The sequence below is a fragment of the Hydra vulgaris genome, chromosome 01 (assembly GCF_038396675.1).
Source record: "Hydra vulgaris chromosome 01, alternate assembly HydraT2T_AEP".
NCBI lineage: Eukaryota > Metazoa > Cnidaria > Hydrozoa > Anthoathecata > Hydridae > Hydra > Hydra vulgaris.
Window position 1 is genome coordinate 65,420,001 of NC_088920.1, and position 20,000 is coordinate 65,440,000.

At 28.3% G+C, this 20,000-nt stretch overlaps 1 protein-coding gene across 2 annotated transcripts in view; it reads right to left on the reverse strand.

The window, feature by feature from the left end:
- The window catches only part of LOC136074940 (transmembrane protein 272-like), a 25,526-nt gene that overhangs the window by 2,534 nt on the left and 2,992 nt on the right, over positions 1 to 20,000 (reverse strand). For both annotated transcript variants that reach the window (XM_065787141.1, XM_065787140.1), the window contains exons 3-4: positions 19,637 to 19,705; positions 18,594 to 18,659 (exon numbers count right to left, since the gene is read on the reverse strand). In XM_065787141.1, coding sequence (XP_065643213.1) covers positions 18,594 to 18,659; positions 19,637 to 19,705 — 135 coding nt within the window. The remainder of the gene's footprint in view (positions 1 to 18,593; positions 18,660 to 19,636; positions 19,706 to 20,000) is intronic.

Genomic DNA, 20,000 nt, shown 5'->3' on the forward strand with positions numbered 1-20,000 from the left:
GTTAGATGTTTTAAACTCATCTACTTCTTGAAGGTATAGTTTGCAAATTTTGCACCGAATATCTATGCATTTGAATATGCCAATCTTCTTACTAGTTACTTCAATATTTGAAGAAGTAAGTTTTTATAGTAAGGTAGGAGGTTGTTTAAATGCTAATACCGGGTGAATATTAGAAAAAACATTTTTAATTCTTACATTATAAGATACTTTGAGCAAAAGGTTAGCTTCTGTTATTAAAGGTTGACAATTGAGATTATTATAGAATGTTGTCATTAAAGGAAATACTTCTTTAGATTCCTTTGTGGTCCTTGTAGTTTTGCATTATGGAATGCTTTTTTATAATTTTATCAGGGTATTTACTTTTTTTTAACCATGACTTTAGTTCTATTAGGCGTAATTTTTCAATTTCATAATTAGATGTGAAAGCAATTATTCTTTTAGCTAAATTATAAGGAATATTCTTTCTAATGTGAAATGGATGATGACTGTTATAGTTTAAATAGTCATGGGTGTTAGTTTCTTTATAGTAAATGTCTGTTTGAATTTTATTATAATTTTCAAGAATGATCGCAATGTCTAAAAAATTAATTACACTGTAGGTGCTTTCATTTTTTATAAATTTCTTGCCAAAATCTATTGTAAACCCAATAGAGTAATTTAATTCAGTTAAAGAAATTTCAAATTTTCTGATGTCAGGATATTTTGGCCAAATTATAAAACCGTCATCAGTATATCTAAAATAAAATTTCTTTATATCATCTACTTCATGGTTAGAAAAATACTGAGGTAGGATTTTTGGAAAAAGCTTAGTCTCTTCTAGGAACCCGATAGTAAGACATGCATAATCTGGTGCAAAATCTGTACCCATGACTGTACCAGTTATTTAGTGAAATAGTTGTTGGTCAAATATGAAATTATTGTTATTTAGAATAAAAGATGCTGACTCAATTATGAATTCAGGTGTAAATCTTTTATCTATCAAGCCTTTATATTTATTTATCCAAAATTTTAAGGCTTCTAATCCAAGATTAGTGGAATGCTTGTATAGAGGTTAACTATGTCACATGTCATTACACGACTTTCTGATTATTCTGGTTATCATATGAAAAACCGTCACAAAGAATTGGTAATGTTTTTTTCAGTTAATGAGAATATATGTTATTACACGGATATTGAGAATCTTATAAAAAACCTTGGTATTGAACTTAATATAGAATCATGGAGATTACTTATTGATTCATCAAAGAGCAGTTTAAAAGTAGTATTGCTTCACAATAGAAATATATATGCGTCTGTACCGATTGCATATTCTGCCAACCTAAAAGAAACATACGATACATGTCACAGCTCTTATATAAAATTGATTATGGTAAATATAACTGGAGAAAATGCGGTGATTAAAAAGTAATTACAATTCTCATAGGAATGCAAACAGGCTACACAGAGTATTATTGCTTTATATATGAGTGGGACAGTAGAGATAGAAAGCAACCCTATGTAAAGAAGGATTGGCCAATCAGAGATAGAATGCAGCCAGGAAATAAAAATGTCTTTCAATTGTCATTAGTTGAACGTGATAAAATAATTATGCCACCACTTCATATAAAATTAGGACTTATGAAAAAATTTGTTAAGGCGCTACACAATGACTCAGAGTCGTTTATGTAGGGGAGTCCGGGGCTAGTTGAAACAAAATTTAAAAAACTGCATTTATCTCCTTAAACTTTAAGATTTTTGAAATTTTTTTTCAGAGTTATAAAATAGATCTTAGTGACATGTTAATCCAACACTGATAAATATAATATAAAACTTAGTTAATGCGCAATAGTGAAACAAAAATAAATAAAAAAATGTTGCAACTTACCCCGCATCGGGACAAGTTGCAACAGTGAACGGGGCAATACTTTAGAAGAATAAGCCTTATAGAGTTCACAGAAAAATAACTAATTAATCTGTAATTTCTATTTGGCAACAAAAATTTTATAATTATAATAAAAGAAAGTAGTATTTTCCTTGAGTTGCAATTTATTATGCTGGATATAAAAACACAACATTTTGTTTAAAAAACAATTTTTTTAATGCAAAAAATTACATTAATTCCATTTTAATTCAACTTTAATGTTTTTTTTTGTTGATGTAGAAATATAAGACTTTCTATTTCTAGAACTAACTTCTTTTTCAGCCATAAGTCGCTGTTTTACTGGAGTACCTGTAAAAATTTCTGCATACTTTCTATTTGATCTAGTGAGTATTTCTTTCCTAGGTTGTGCTTTTGGCAGAGGTCTTATATTCTCTGGGGAAAATTCTAACAATTTCAGAGATGGAATGCATCTGAGATTGAAGTTGATATGCTAATATCAATGCCTGCTTTAGATCGAGTTGCTGGATGATCAGTAACAAATGACGGAGCAAAATCTGCATCTGAAAATATATCTTTATCATATGGGAATATTCCTGCCACTCTAAAACCAGATCTTATGTTTTGTTGTGTAAGAGAATGCTGTAAGGCTATTTTTGCAATTCCTGGCAAATAATATATACTCATTGTTTTGTTGCAACTTATGTGAGCAATGAGGAGCGAAGGAAAGCAAAACTATACCATTATCTTTACACAATGTTATTAATTTCACATTAAAAAGAATATTCCTTATAATTTAGCTAAAAGAATAAATGAGACTGATGGTTGTCTAAAAGTAATAACACAGGGCTTTCTTTTGTGGGCTTAACATGCTGAATAAAGTGGTTTAAGTAAGTAACAAAGCACTCCACATTCATCCAGCCTAACCCATTCAAAGCACCAATGCATTCATTTGGTCCATCACGAATAACGTGATCAAAACATTTTTTTCTCAGAAATAAAAACATTGGAGGCACACTATTGCCACATGCATTTGCAGCTAACACCATTATCACTAGTGTCCCCCGTTCTTGAGATGTTAATGCTCCAACTTGCTTAATACCTTTACGATTACCTTTGCAATTATCTTGTTTGGTTTTTGCACAGTGGTGATACCAGTCTCATCAACATTGTAAATATTAGATGCAGAAAAGTGATTTCTATCTAAAACATCTGATAATTTTTGAAAAAATAGACCTACATTAGCACGATTAAAACTAGTTGCTCGTGCAAGACTTGTTGCTTCTGGAGTTCTGATAGACAATCCTGAATGTCAATTTAAAAACCCTCTCATCCAGTTAGGAACAGCCATTGAAAGTTTTAACCAAGATTTTGGAAAATTAATGTTATACTTTATAGCACATTCAAATGCAAGTTTTCGTGCTTCATAAGATGATAATCCAAAATAAATATCAGAAGCTGTTGATATATATGAAGCAATAGCTTTTTCTTGTTCTAAATTGAAAACTTGGCGTGACTTTTTATAACCAGGAATAGGTAGCGACATTCCTATATTAACTTTTTTTACTTTATTTATGTAACAAAAAAGAGTTGAGTAGTGATTCTATACTTTTTTGCTGATGCTCCAATCGATATTTTTTTTCCATCAATAACATGGTTTGCTACCTCTATTACCACTGCTGTTGGACAAAGTCTTTTTTCAGTTTTTCTCTTGTAAGTTCTCATTTACAATTTTACTTAAGCACAAAATAACAGTTTAATCAAATAACAATAAAATAAAAAAACATTAAAGTCATTTTATACAACTTTACCTACATCATCATTTATTTATATATGAATGAATACTGTATCTTTGCATATATATGTATATATATATATATATATATATATATATATATATATATATATATATATATATATATATATATATATATATATAGGTACGTAGAATTACGCGTTTTACGGAACCGATATTTGTGCTAAAATTCTGTGCCACGTTTTTTGAAGTGTGCTTTTCGCTATTGAAGAAAAAACGTATTTTGAGGTTTTTTATTTAGAGTTATATATTGGTATAGATATTTTTTTAAAATTAGAGTATTTAAACTTTATAAATTTGTACCTTTTGATTACAATAAAAACTTTTTAAAGTAGATTTTTAAATGACAAAAACTTAGTTATACTTTGTGCATTCAGTAAATGTTGAAGAAATGCTTGCTTTTTTTTGCAATACTATTCTCAATGTTAAGTTTACACAATTTTTTTGCACTTGCCAATTTTCATTGATTTATTTCATGCAGCACATACTGTATTTTGTGCAGCACTTTTGGTACATAAATTTTGATTTTCCGCTTTAATTTTGAGACATGGGGAGGGGGAGGGGCGGATGAAGAGGAACTTCAATCTGCTTTTAAAATTATAATAATTGGTTCAGATTTAACTAAAAAGAAAAATGAAAAAATAAAAGTTTTTGTAGTAATCAAACGTTCTCCTCAATAATTCTCTTATGGCAATCAAAGTAGTGGTAAAATCATTTTAATAAATGATATTACCACTACTTTTTGTGGAATGGTAATTTATTTGAATCATATTAAGTACGATTTAAATAAATGATTTAGCTAGTTTCAATTTTTATAAGTTTTTATGCTAATTATTGAGACAGTTCAATTATAAAACTCTAATATTTTTAATTACAGTTGAGCTGTAGATAGCAACCAGACAATCTCTAATGGACTTATTATAAAAGGACAAAAATAGACTTCGACAAAGCACTAATTGCAACAATTTTAATTACAACTATCAAAAATGAATTGTCTATAAAAAATGTTTGTCTTTCTAGACAATCATTTTAAAAACGGACACTAAATGAACAATCTCGATTTTTAAATGAGGTATAGAAGATCTATTTAATATATAATTTGGACTTATAACGAGTAATTAAATTTTCACTGCAGCATCGTTTCAAAAACTGAAAACGAGCACAAAATTAAAAATACAATTTTTCTAACAGAAGTTCATTTTTTAATTTTTTGTCCAGCGTGTGCTGTTGATGAAAAAGTTAATGTCTATTTAAAAACCTCAAAATGGACTATTTTGTGCTCAATTGAAGTTCATTAATTACTCAGTTCAGTTGTTTTTCAATTCTCAGTGAATGTGCGTGAAAATTTATTTTTAAAATGCCCTCTCCAGTTTGGGATTACTTCAAAAAAGTTGAAGGTAAGTTTATCATTTAAAAAATTTTCCTTAGTCACTAAAATCTTTATCACCTTCAATAAAATTATTTTAAAAATATGTGATCAAGCAGTTGTCCTTTATAAAATGTGGATTAGTAAGTAGAAGATTCCAATAGGTGTTAAAATTTATTTAGGTTTGTGAATAAAACAATAGTGAAAAAGAAAAATGTTTTTTACTTTCATTTTATTGATGAATCTGACTATGATTGGATCTAAATTTTGGAAAATCAACTATTTGTGTAAACATTATTGTCATATTCCGTTTTTTTTATTTTTAAATTTGTCACCATAAAAGTCATTTTTACCATGAAATAAAATTCAAATATAATGTATCGTATATTTTCTTTTTTGTTTCTAAGGGATTTTTTGGGTAATTTAGATTTTATTGGCAAAAATCAATATTTCTGGTTTTATGAAATCAAGTAAATTTAGACAAAATCATAGACACCAAATAGACAAAAAATTATGCTTTGTAGACTTATGAAGTAAAAATTATTTTTTAACTGAGCAATCTTAGGACACCATCAAAAATTTGATAGACACAACAAGGACAAAAAATTAAACATTTGTTGTGTCCATTACAACATACAGAATTGTCTATGTCTGTGTTGTAAGTCTATCCATAGACTAGTCTGGTTACCAGCTGTAGATAAAGTTCTTAAAATTAATAAAGTATTATAATTAACTTTATTATTAGCACATAGTTTTTTTAATTTAATAAAAGTTAATATTACTACAGAAATATGACATAAGACACTGTTAAAATGATCAAAAAAAGTTACAATGCTTATCTATTATTCAGTTATGACTTTGGTTTCATTTATTTAAACTTGAAAAGTTTATTTGATTCGTTTCTTCATAATTGTATTAAAAAGAAATTTTTTTTTTCATTATATATTTTTATTTCTTTTATAATTTGCTATTAATTAATAATTTTTCAATTAAAACAGTTAATGTGCAATTTTAAATAGTTCTTTAACCAATTTTTGTTTAACTTTTTTTTAATATGCAGTTAATAAGATTAAAATTGGTTTTACTGAAATTGAAAACATTAGCATTGTACTTAGCATTGGTTGTAGAAGGTATTTATGCTATTGTTTGCACTTACTTTTTCTTTTATCCATTTATATTTTCTTATTATAGTATTTCTCCTATTGCATAGTATTTACCCAATTGACTAAGTTGGTATAATTTTAAAGATAATATGGGCCCAAAAAGAAATTTACATATATTTCGTGGCAAGTTTAAAAAGTTTTTGTTTGCTAACTTTACATTACCTTGCGAAACAAACAATCAGTGTAGGGTAGGACATATACTTTTTTGTTTTACTTTAAACAGTGAGTTGTTTATTGAAACTGTCAAACAAGTCAAAGAGTATTTTGGCTTCAGCATTAGCAAAAATGATATTCAGACCCTTGTTAATAAAGCAAAGAAATGGGTTTACAACTTTAAAAGAGACTCTAAACATTTTATTACATTTTGCAATGAGACCTATGCATTCTAAAAAACACTATTAACCAATTCATTGCAAGCTAACTCTAATAGCATAAACCTTGTATCAACTTCTTTAGTTGTGTCATCATTGGAAAACATTACTATGTTATCTTTAATAAATAGTGAATCTTTATGTTCACAAGGTCAAATCATAAATTTACAAAGTAGGCACAGTTCAAGAGAAAAATTAACTTGAAAAAGAAAATAAAATTAAAGAATAGGTTGTCTCATTTGTCTTTAAAGTTAGCTAGCTCTTCTAAAGAATACCAAAATAAGATATCTTTAGTAAAAGCTAAAATAAAGAGCATGCCATATCAATTGAAAGTTTTAAGGCAAAGTGTTAAAAGAAAAGAACATATTATAAAAGCATTAAGAGCAGAAGTTAGAGACTTAAAACAAAAGTTACAAACATATTATTACAGTAGACGTATTCGCAACCTTATAATTACAAGAAAGGCAAAAAAATTAAAGAAAAAGAAACAACAAATGAATCTCAAACATAATAATGTCATAAAGGAAAACAAAATGGCATTATCTAGATTAGAAAATGATATAATCCAGATGGAGGAGGACAATATTGTACTTTCAGATACACCAGAAGATAATAAGGCTCATGCATTACAAACAAGAATAATAATTTACAGCATGTTGTTGTCTTATGTTCCAACATGTAACATTCCATTCTTATTGCAGAAAATTGCACAATATTTAGGTGTTAAATTTTTACATATTCCTCAGCGTATTACAGTTGAACAAATGGCTCGTGAACTAGGCAGTATATCTGAATTGCAAGCAGCTGAATGGGCTTTCAATAATAATAATCTAACTCTTGGGTTTGATGCAACAACGCAAGAGGGTGTCCATATCAACAGCATCCACTTGACTTCAAAGAATAAATGTCAAGTCATTGCCCTTAACCAATTACCTGGAGGTACATCTGATGATTACCAAAATCACATATGTAATGCAGTGGATCATATGGCTTTAGTTTATTCAGATTATTTCTCACTTTCCTTCAACGAATGTCGTAAGTCTATTATTTCAAATATATCAAACACAATGACAGACAGAGTTGCAGCAAATCATTTTACCATTACCAAAGTTTGTACAACCTGGGGTAAGAATTTAAATGAGCTGAACTGCCATTTGCACCCACTTGAATCAATAACTATTTCATGTCGTTCAGCATTACAGTCTTTGGAAAAGGAAAGTTGCCTATTATTTGAACACGACTGTATGGCAGTTAAAATTGTTTTGGCAATGAACAAAATGAGATTTAAAGATGGCAAAGGTGATCCGGCAGGATTCATAAATTTTTTAGACAATAACAAATTGCCACGAGGTACAATTCCAAGATATCGTGGCAATAGTCTTCCATATACTCTTCCGTACTTGTTTCATCTTTTTTCAGTGCCTCACTTTACAGTTCCAATGGTCAGAAATTTTTCAATTTCTGACCATTGGAACAGTAAAGTGTGGCACTTTACAAACAGTTCTGCGATCAGCATTTTGTAATACAACTGCCATAAAACAAATGTGTGTGCTAGCAATATTTGGAAAACTTCTTACTGGACCCTGGATAAATTTTATGTATCAGCTGAAAAAGCAAGTTTTGATCATATTGCAAGTATCCAAGTAGTTAAAAATGTTTTGCAAACAATTATAAACAGTAAAAAGGATTTTTTCGAAAATCCCCTTAAATCAAATGTTTTAGAACCTGTCAAAATTTATGCTCCATCGATGAGCAGGTTATCAACATGATTTTGACTTGTCTTATTGCAGTGGAAGATGTTTTGAACCATCAATATGAGCGATATTTCTCACTTTCTATTACAGAGGCACTTAAGGAGGAGATGGCTAGTGCAAGGCTTCACAACATAGATAGTGAAGAGTTAATGGGTATGTTTATTGAAGCTAAAGGAAGATCTCCAAATGCAACAGTATGTTATATATCTTGCAAAATAAGATCAAAAAAGAATAGAACTATGGATTACCTAGATAGTCTTGACAAAATATCTAGGGAAAGTATAGTTAAGTGGTCAATGCAAGCAGCTTGTAAAAAAAGAATAAACAATTGACTGAAACACACTGCATTACGAGCAGAGATTTCAAAAAGACGAACATGCAAAAGACAAAAAATTGATGAAAAAGAAAAAAAAAAGCTGGAGCGAGAGCTGCGTGTTCTGTCTTTTAATGATATGAAAAATTTATATAAGCACTTATCTATTAAACAACTTGATGACTTATATGATGTAATGTATGAAAGAATTGTTGGGAGAGAACTCTGTCATGAATGGTTTGATACAGATAATAACAAATCTGTCATGTATGATGGGCGAATAGAAAAAGTAAATAAGAGAAAAGAAGACAGAATTTATACCATTTCTTACTGGAAAAAGGATGAATCTGATTCAGAAGCTGTTGACCATCTCATAAAAAAAATCCAGCTTGCTGCTGATGTTATTGCAGGAGAGTTGATTTTTTCATAACTTTGCTGTTTTATTATGTGGTTTAATGTTATTTATGTAATAGTAGAAACCAATATTAATATTACTTATGTGATTTAAGTATTATAAATATATATATAAAAGTTATTATCAGTATATGTATAAATTAATTACAGCAAGTGGCGTGACTTGCAAAAAAGTACAGCAAGTGTTGTTACTTGCAAAAAAGTATAGCAAGTGTTGTGACTTGCAAGAAAAGTACATCAAGTGTTGTGACTTGCAAAAAAGTACAGCAAGTGGTGTGGCTTACGTTCTCGTCGTGTCTATTGTTAAAAATGATTACTATTTTGTTTCATTGATTGATTTTTTTATTGATGGAATTTAAAATTTTAATCATTTACTAAAAGCCAAGACAAAAATTAATAATTGGTTTAGTTCAAAATAATTTAGTTTAAAAATATTATTTTTTAGGTTGGGAAGGGGGATTTAAACGCTCTTTTTACAGAAAGAATGGATCCTCTGATGCATCTTGTAATTTTGTTAATGTTGTTTTATTCTATTTTAAATAAAAGTAATTTGAATCTTTTTCTAAATTGCATATAAAAATTTGATTCTATTTTTAGGTTGGAGGGATGTAGTGGCACACGCCCCCTTTTTCACTGAATCAATGTGTGTATCGCTAGTAGTAGTAAAATAAAGTTTTTGTATTTAATACTAATTTTTTTTTTAATAAAGAAAAAAAATTTTATAGAAAATATTTTTTTCATTTTAGGGTGTGTTAACACCTTTACACCCACTGACACCCTTACACCCACCCTAAGTCTCATATTTGGCAGTGGTCTGGAAGTAAATAACTACTTCTAAAAAGTAATATAAAAATCAACTATTTTACCAAAAAAAAACTTTTTTGTAAATAAAATTTGCATTTATTGGCGGTGTAGGTGTTGGTTTGGTACCCCCTCTAGCCTCCCATATACGCCCAGAGGCTAGAAACCAACATGAATTTGTAGCCCACTCTTATACCTATCTTTTGATACCAAGTTATAGGCGTTTAAAAATAATTGACAAATTTATATTAATTTTAGTTCAGAAAAGTATTTTTTTGACAACAGTTTCTTCAACAAATCCATATATCAAAAAATCGGTGTTTAAAACGTTATAACTTTTTGTCAAATTGTTTGATTTTGATAATTTTTTCACTTTTAAAATACTGTAATAAAGCTCTTTCCAAAGATATATAACAATCTAATATTTGATCAATTAAAAAATTTCCTGTAACATACCTAATATATATATATATATATGTATATATATATATATATATATATATATATATATATATATATATATATATATATATATATATATATTTATATATATATATATATATATATATATATATATATATATATATATATATATATATATATATATATATATATATAAATTTAAAACAAAATTCTATGATAAAGACAAGTTTTAAAAATAATGATTAAAAAAATAAGATTAAAAAAAAAAAAAGAAGTTGTATATCTATATAATATATATGAAGCGTATTTATATATATTTATGTATTATATATTATGTATATATATACATATATGTCATATGTATATTATGTATAAATTTATATATATATGAATATATATATATATATATATATATATATATATATATATATATAGATATATATATATATATATTCATGTGTTACATATTAAGTATATACATGTTACATGAAATGTATGTAATGTGTATATTATACATAATATACATATAAAATACATGTATATATAATCTTAATCTGTAATACATAAACATATATACGTATATATACATATGCTTCATATATATTATATACATACAGTCCCTGGCCAAATTATTAGACGCACTCGAGCTTTTTTAAGAATTTATCGCATTATACCAGTTTATATGCAGTACATTCACATTTAAACATGGATGTGATGGATTTTTATGTAGGAAATTTATTATACAAATCGTGTTTATATGTATTTTCCATATATGGTATTCCAGCGTGAGTCAATTAGTACATTAACGCGTACAAGTCGAAAGCTGCTCCAGTCGCGTTCGCGGTGGCTTCAGTTGCGGACGTGTTTGAAGTGTTTGTTTATTTAGCAGTTTGCAAGTGAGTTTTCTCTTAGCGTTTCAGTTAGCAATCTAAAGTGTTTGTTTATTTAGCAGTTTTACAGTACATATTACGCATTTAACTGTTTATTTCCTGTGCAACGTTTATAAATAATAATAAGTTTGAACACTTTAAGTATGGGTAAAAAAGCCGATCTTACACCACGCAAAAAAGCTGAAATAAAGGCCCTTGTGAATGCTAAAGTACTTTCAAATCTCAAAATATCACAAAGATTGGAGATATCTGAAGCTAGTATACGACGCATAAAACAGAAAATTGAGTCAGGGGAAGAATTGATCCCAAAACGAAAGAAAAAATGCGGCAGAAAGCCTATTTTCACTCCAAGGGGAGAAAGATCTTTAAAGAAAATTTGCCTTGAAAACAGATTTGATACCACAAAACTGATAATATTGCAACTCAAAGGTGTTAATGTGAACGCTTCTGAACGCACTGTTCAAAAAAAATTAATAGATTTAGATTTTAAAGCCTGAGACCCTGCCAGGAAGCCCAAGTTAACACCTGCAATAAAAGCAAAGCTTCTGACGTGGGCCAAACAGTTCCGTGATAAGGTCTGAACTTCTGGAGATCGGTAAATTGTTACAATTTCTTTACAATTTCTTCACAAATAATGCATTTAACCTTTTTCTATGATGACAGAAGACCAGCACAAATGTTTAGTGTTTTTTGTTGCTATTTTTGACAGGTCTGCTTTGATGAAAGCACATTTGAAATTTTGCAGAACAAAGCTCAGTTTGTGCGTCGTTGTCACGGAGAAAAATTTTATCCTGACTGTGTTGTTTAGACTATGAAGCACCCTACAAAAGTGATGATTTGATCAGTCATCAACAGCAAAAGCACTGGACGTCTGTACGTGGTAAATGGTAAGATGAAGCAAGACCAGTACAAAAATGTCTTGCAAAATCGGTTGATTCCGAAGCTCCAAGAATGGTTTCCAAATGGGGAACCATTCACTTTTATGCAAGATGGAGCTCCCTGCCATACAGCTCAATCTATCAAAGCTTTTTTGGCAGAGCAAAATATTCCTCTGTTGGATTGGCCGGGTAATAGCCCGGATCTGAACTCCATATAAAACGTTTGGGAGTTGATGAAAAGAGAAGTGGCTTAAGATGTCATTACAAACAAACCTCAACACACAGAAAGAATAATTTACGTCTGGAATCATCATCCTCAAACGCTGGAGACGCTACAGTCCTGTATTGACAGCATGCCGCGCAGAATTAAAGATCTTCTAGCGGCTAAAGGTGGCTCAACAAAATATTGACATTTAAGTATATTTATGTCCGTTTTCTTTAAAGAGTCAATAAATACATGTTGTTCTTTCATAATAATGTTTTATTTGTAATATAATATAGATAATCAAATGGATAAGCAAAAAACATATATTGCACCTGGTAAATACACAATTCCTGTATGGCATCACAAGATAATTTTCCTTTTTCATTAAAATTTTTTAGTGCGTCTAATAATTTGGCCAGGGACTGTATAAACTTATCTTCATCATAAAATTTTTGTTTTCGTTTATTGTTACCCTGTTAGATAAAAAAAGCGTCCATCATTTTAAAAAAAACAAGTAAAGTACGTAAAATCAACAAAACCCGCAGCTAATTTATGATTCAACTTACCCCAAGCAATTTGATGCAACCAACCCCATAGGCATCATAATCACTCTAATCACTGTATATAATTATTTTTATTAAAAAAAATTTTTTTTTTTAACTTATTGTGTTTGAAAAAGATTTTTTTAACTTACCATTACTTTATTATGGTCAAATACCTCTAAGTTTAAAGTAAAACCCAAAAAAACTTCAAAAACGAAATTTAGAATTTTATATTGAAAAAAAATATATATATATATCAATAACTTTTGAAATTTTTATTTAATAACTGTAAGTTTTTTACAGCTGACGTGTTAAAGTTATAGTTATATTATTTAAGAAAAATTCAGGAAAAATATACAACAATCATTCTTTAAACCGCATTGTTACAACTTACCCCTGTTGCAACTAGCCCCGGTCTTCCCTACTTACGGAACAAATTTCCTGAATTGAGTTACGCTAAGGTGAAAGGAGGTATATTTATAGGTCCTTAAAAAAAAGAGATTTTTACTGATATCCACTTTAAAAATTTACTTAGCGGAATTAAAAAAAATGCATGGCTGGCATTTAAACACGTTGTTGCTAATTTTCTCAGAAATAATAAGTCTGTAAATTTTGAAGATGTGGTTAAAAATTGCATAAATGTCTATAGAGATATGGGATGCAACATGTCCGTCAAAATTCATCTCCTTGACTCGCATCTTAATTTCTTTCCAGAAAACCTAGGTTCTGTAAGTGACGAACATGGTGAACGCTTTCATCAAGATTTAATTGTAATGGAGTCGCGTTATCAAGGTTGTTGGAGTGAAACAACGTTAGCGGGTTACTGCTGGACACTTCAAAGGGATTTGCAAAACGTTCGTCACAAGCGTAAAGCCAAAGCAAAAATATTTAAACCAGACAATATTTATTAATATTAAACTTTATTTTTAATATAAAAAAATTGTGTTTTTATTTGTCTTTAATCGAATTAAAAAATAAAGAAAAGTTTATATATAATACAATTATAGTTAAAAAATCATTTTTAGGATTTAATTAGCTACGTTTTAAATTTATAATTACGAAGTTAAATAAGTTATTTAAAACAATTATAATATTTTACTTAACTTATAAAAACAAAATATAATATTAAAATAATGATATATTAATAACTTAAATTGCTTAAAATTATATTAAATAATACATGTAAATCATTATAGTAATATGTCACTATAAAGATTTCCATGTATTATATTTTATTAAAATTGATTTAACATGCATAAATGCGTTATGCTCTATATCTCAAAAACTGAACGTGATAGAAAGAAATGGTTTGCACATTTGAAATCAGCATACTTAATTTGTTTTAAAAAAAACCACCTAGTTATCAAGATTTCCACAAAAAATTTTTATTTGTTTATCAGTGTAATTATTCCATTCAATGAGTTCATATTTTTCGTAAGAATCAAGAAAGTGAAAGACAGTAGAGGTCCGAGACCAAGACCAATTACTCTAGGTTTTCTAAGACTAAGACTTTAGGATTCAATACCAATACCAAGACCAAGACAGTTAAATATGAGTCTCAAGGCGTCTCGAGACCAAGACTTTAGTCTTGAGACCTCCCTTACGGAAATATTCCATGGGTATTCCATGCAAAACCCATGGAATTCCATGAGTAAACCATGGTTTTCCCACGGAAAATGGAAATTCCATAAAAGTTGAAATCCCATGGAATTTCCATGGGTGAACCATGGGTTTTACGAATGCGCTTTTAAAGATGCCGTCTTAACTCGTAGAGTAACAACTATTTCTAACTTGATTGAACAATATTTACTGCATTCTTCTGTTTTTCTGTATTTAATAAGACTATAAATTTTATGTTTTTTATAATAAACATACAGACATAAAAAACTAGATACATTTGCAATAGTTAGAATATGATATGTATCCATTTTATAATGCATCATAGTATGATGAGACTTAAATCTTGGTCCCAAAACGTCTAGATACTCATTTAACTGTCTTGTTTTTATTTTACGTCTCTGGATACTATCATATTATAATGCATTACAAAATGCATATATATATACTTATTATTTAGATATTCAATTATATATTATCCATGCATATACTTATTTTAGTTATTGCCAGTAGCTTTGCTTACTTTTTCATAACTTGCAATAGTATTGCAATACTATTGCAAGTTATGCAAAGTAAGCAAAGCTACTGACAATAGATAAAATAAGTATATGCATGAATAATATATAATTAAATATACTATACTACAGCAAGTATGTCAAGTTAATCAGTTTGATTCTTAATGTTTATTTGGTTTGCAACAAATAAACTTTTAGTTTTAATTACATTATTTAGTTTCAATGTACATTAGATAACGAGTGTATTAATACACTAGTTATCTAATGTGCAATAAATAACATTGTCAGTTTTTATATGCATTTAATATTTTAAAAAATAGTTTAAAAGCTGTCTAAATTAAATGATGAATTTAGTTTGAATTAACCAGAAAAAATATAAACGTAATCTTTGGGATTCAACTTGTAAGGGTGTTCTAAGAACAGCTTAGTTGGAGAAGGAAAACTGTGGTAATGTTTTAAAAATATCAGAAAAGAAAGTTAAGTAATGCATAAGATTTTACTTCACAGTTAGATATAAGCATATAAAAGCAATGTTTATAAATAATACACTATTATTTATTATAATACTATTATCTTTATTTGTTTATATTTAACCAATGTGCCTGTCTTAAGTAAAAATAAGTTAATTTATGCACACACTAATATTTTTATGTTTTTACATTACCATACTTAATAAATTACATATTTATCATATTTGTTATGTTTTAAATAGTAAAGTAAAAATATAATAAATTTTTGAATTTAATAGTATAATGCATAAGTTCTTTTATTATTTTCTAATTCTTATAAATCTATAAACTTTATGTATAGGTGTCTAACTCATATTAGGTTATGTGGAGTTTATCTGGGCTAGCTCGACATAATTTTAGAGATAATTTTTTACGTTAGCATTCAGTAACAGTGGCATTTTTTTAGACTCGGTGGCCCTCAAGCCTGTTATATGTTCGGTGGCTCTCTGGATATTACCTATCCTGTCTACCTTATTGCGACGTTTCTGTCCAATAATGCATACAAGTGCTTTAATTTATTTTTTGTATATAACTTTTTTCCAAGTTAATAAAACATTCCGTTAGATATTACCAACGTATACTAATATAGGTTTGCCAGGTTTCCGGCTTTTACGGAGGAGGATACAGTGCCAAATCTGTAAAAATAATTTTTTTAACTGTGTTTTCTTTCGTAAACGCCGAATATCTAGCTACCATATATTGATAAGAGCCGTTAGATATTAACAAAATATACTGATAGCAACCGTTAGATATTAACAATATATACTGATAGCAACTGTTAGATATTAACAACATATAGTGATAGCAAGAGAGAGAAAGGCAAGAAGAAGATTTACTATCTTATCACCAAACCTCAAAATAAATTTCAACGCAAAGTAAATATAAAAAATAAGTAATTTTATATGCAAAATGAAGCAACTGCAAAAATCAAAAATTTAGAATTAAGTGTGCGGAGTTAAAATAAATATTGAAATCTTTATTATTTATATGATTAAGTCATAAATTTATATATTAAAGCAAGCTTCAAGTAAAAAAAAAAAAAAAGAAAAAACAACAACAAACAAAGCAAACAAACAAAAACGAAGACAAATAAATATTGCTAAAATGTAACGATTAATTTGATTAGCACACATTATTTTAGTATTAGTTAAAGTCTTTTTAGTGCTAATGAATAATATACTTCTAATAAATATTTACTAACATTTATTTATTAAAATCATCAATGAAACTTTTTCTAGAAAAAGTAAACGAGGGTTTGACAGCATTACTCAACTTTTACAAACCAAAAAATAAAAAGATTTGTCCCGTATGTTACGTCAAGCATCTATTGGAAATGAATCCAAACTATTATAAAAAATAAAGACAGCTATTTGTGTTTTAAAAAATGAAAGCTATGGAAAAAAGTGTTTGAAACTTTTATAGTAGTTTTACAATACCAAAAGTATGTAAAATTCTGATAATAATCTTATTAGTGGTTGTTCACCTGCAATGAATTACTGCAGAATTGTTATCATAGATCTGAGAAGAAGAAAATGGACTTGTGTTTTCAAACGCCACGTTGACACAATTATACCCCCTGAAAACAATAGTCTTCATTCATTGTACTTACCGAAATGGTCTGTGTTTTAACGCAACATTTATTTTTTGATTTCTAACTGTTTCACATTAACAAAAAACACTCAGAATGTAAAAGATAACAAAGATGGCTAACGAAATTAAAATACATCCAATGCAGGTTGAACAATCTTCAAAAGATTTTGTGCTAACTTTAAGAAAGCATTCAAGTTGAATGAAGTCACGGACGTTACGAACCAACACTGCAAATCATCACCATAGACAAACCTTTAATATTTAAAAATAGTTCTTTTTAAAAACGATTTAAAACTGCAATAATTTTGTTAAAAACAATAGAACAAAATTCTGACTAAATAATGCGTATGTTTAATGAAAAAACAAAATATTTTTAGAAAATTAAAACTATTTTTTGAACACACGTCTTGTGCCACTCAGTGGGCGAAGTACGTACTTTAGATGTTTAGAAAAAAAAAACGTTATAATTTAAATGACAAAAAAATAATAATAATAATAGTAATAATCACATACGGAGTTCCTCAAGTTTTGATCTTAGGAACGTTACCGCTTTCTCTATAGATAAACAATCAATCTTTTAATTCAAACTTATTAAATTTGATTTTGCTTGCGTATGACTCTAATATGTTTTTTCTCATAAGACTATTAAAACCCTCTTTAAAGTAGTTAATGAGGAAGTAAACAAAGTAAACGAATGGTTTATTTGTAATATACTCTCACTTAACGTTAACAAAACTAAATTTATTCTATTTCACAAACCAACTAAAACAGAAAACTGTCCTTTAAAACTTCCTGATCTTAAAATAAATGTTACTAATAAACATTTGTAAACATTTTAGTTATTATTTTAGTAGAAAATTATATATGATACGGATATTTAAAAGCGTTCCTAATGGGGCTGATAAGGCTAACTTATACTCCAGCCATTTATATACTTTTTTACGTTTTGTTTATTGAAAACCTTTTTTTTTGAACGGCGAAATAAACTAAATTTAATCAAAATATTATATGTCTTTGTTAAGTTTGTATAAAATTTTTTCTCGTATAATGTAATACGTAATGTCTAATTTTTATAGATTTTTGGGCGCTTAATGTATGCAGAGAAGCAAAGTAATTACCATTATTTACCATTAATCACCATTATTACCATATAACCAGTAGCGTAGCAAGATGGTGGCCGAAGGGACTTTTGCTCTGAGTGAAAAGAATAAGGGGCGGTAAATAAAAAGGAAAGTGAGATAAAAAACTTCTTTTTATCAAGAGCTTCTTTTCTTAAAAAAAAGGTTTTTTTAATATAAAAGGCGCTTTTTTGTTATTTAAGCCCCGAGCCCTAAAGACCTTCGCTACGACACAGTATATAATCTCATTGTTGTTTAAAACTATTTTTGTAACGGTTTCGGATTAAGGCAACTAGTTGACTCCTTGCATCTTACCAATATATAATAAAACATAATACTTAGTAAGTTTGTTAACTCACTTGTTATATTATATGTTAAAATTATTATTATACAAAATGATAAACATTTTGTATAAAATATTATTCAAAATATGAAAAAATAAAACAGTACCTATAGTAATCATCGACACAAACAAACCAATGTATAACGTGAGTATTACAACAAATATTCCAATAACTAAAGAAAAACAAAAAGCTTTATTGAAACGAAATTTTTTATTTATCACGAGTTTACGTTAAATCAAGTATGTAGCTTTTTAAACTAACGGCACGCCGTTTGCTAAAGCGCCGCGACGCTTTGGATACAATAAAATGGTTTCACTTAATTATTACTTGCTACATTAAAATCCTAGTTGCAGTATTTATGTTTACGTTTATGAAAACTTTAACTTATTTAGCGCGTAGACAAACTTATTCAAAGAACTAAAATCATTTAAATCTTTTAGGGGAAAGTCTAGTAGCCCCGACGTCGAGAAGCCCCGATGATAGGTTACTGCGGACACGTGATGCACAGCCTAAACTAAAGAAGCCATGTATTATAAATCCTTTAATTTATTTGATTAAAAAAATGGCCTATTCAAAATATCTATCACAATATGCAGAAGCGATTGGCTGGGAGTGCATGGTGTTGTATCCCACGACCAGAGGAGCGATGTATACCAGAATTCGTGAATGAGGCATAATCGAGTGGTATCGGGCACTTGTTTACGGGGAGGTTCCGGACAACCTTATCCATTTACACATTAAAAATGAGCAACTTTTTTATATAAATAACAACACTTTTAATATAATACACAAACCTATAATAATAATTCATTTAATCCCAATAAAAAGACCAATTGTCTATAAAAATAAATGACGACATTTCAATTCCATTACTTACATATCCGAGGCAATTTTTTAAGACAATTAGAAAAAAAAAAAGACTAATTGTTTGCAATCAGTTCGTATTAAATTATTTGCAAGTAGCTCGTATTAAAACAAATTACAATTAAAATAATACTTAAGCTTTCCTATATAAACTTTCATTTAACTTTTTATTTCTCGTAAACACTATAAAAACACTAGTTAAATTAAACTAATTCTATAGAGTATTTCTATAGGACTATAGAATTCTTGAGAATAGTTAAAGTTTTAATTTAAAATTGTACTTACTACACGCACTCGTATCTTCCATAAAACTTGATAACAAAGCGTTACCCTGACAACAACCGAAAAGTAAATCTATAACGCAATTTTTAAAAGTAAGAACCTCGATAAAAGTTATTTCCTTTATAATTTAACATTTTTATCAGAAATTAATAGTATAAGACATCAGTTTGCAATACTAAAACGTTTTCTCCTTAATTTTATTTTAAGCAATAGAGTAAAGTGTTGCCAATATTTAACAGTAGATTAAAGTATAATTTAAGCTGATTTAATATCATTATCAAATTTGATATCAAGAACCAATAATATTGACATATTAATGACATAATATTGACATTATTAATATTAATGGTTTCTTATTTTATAGAAG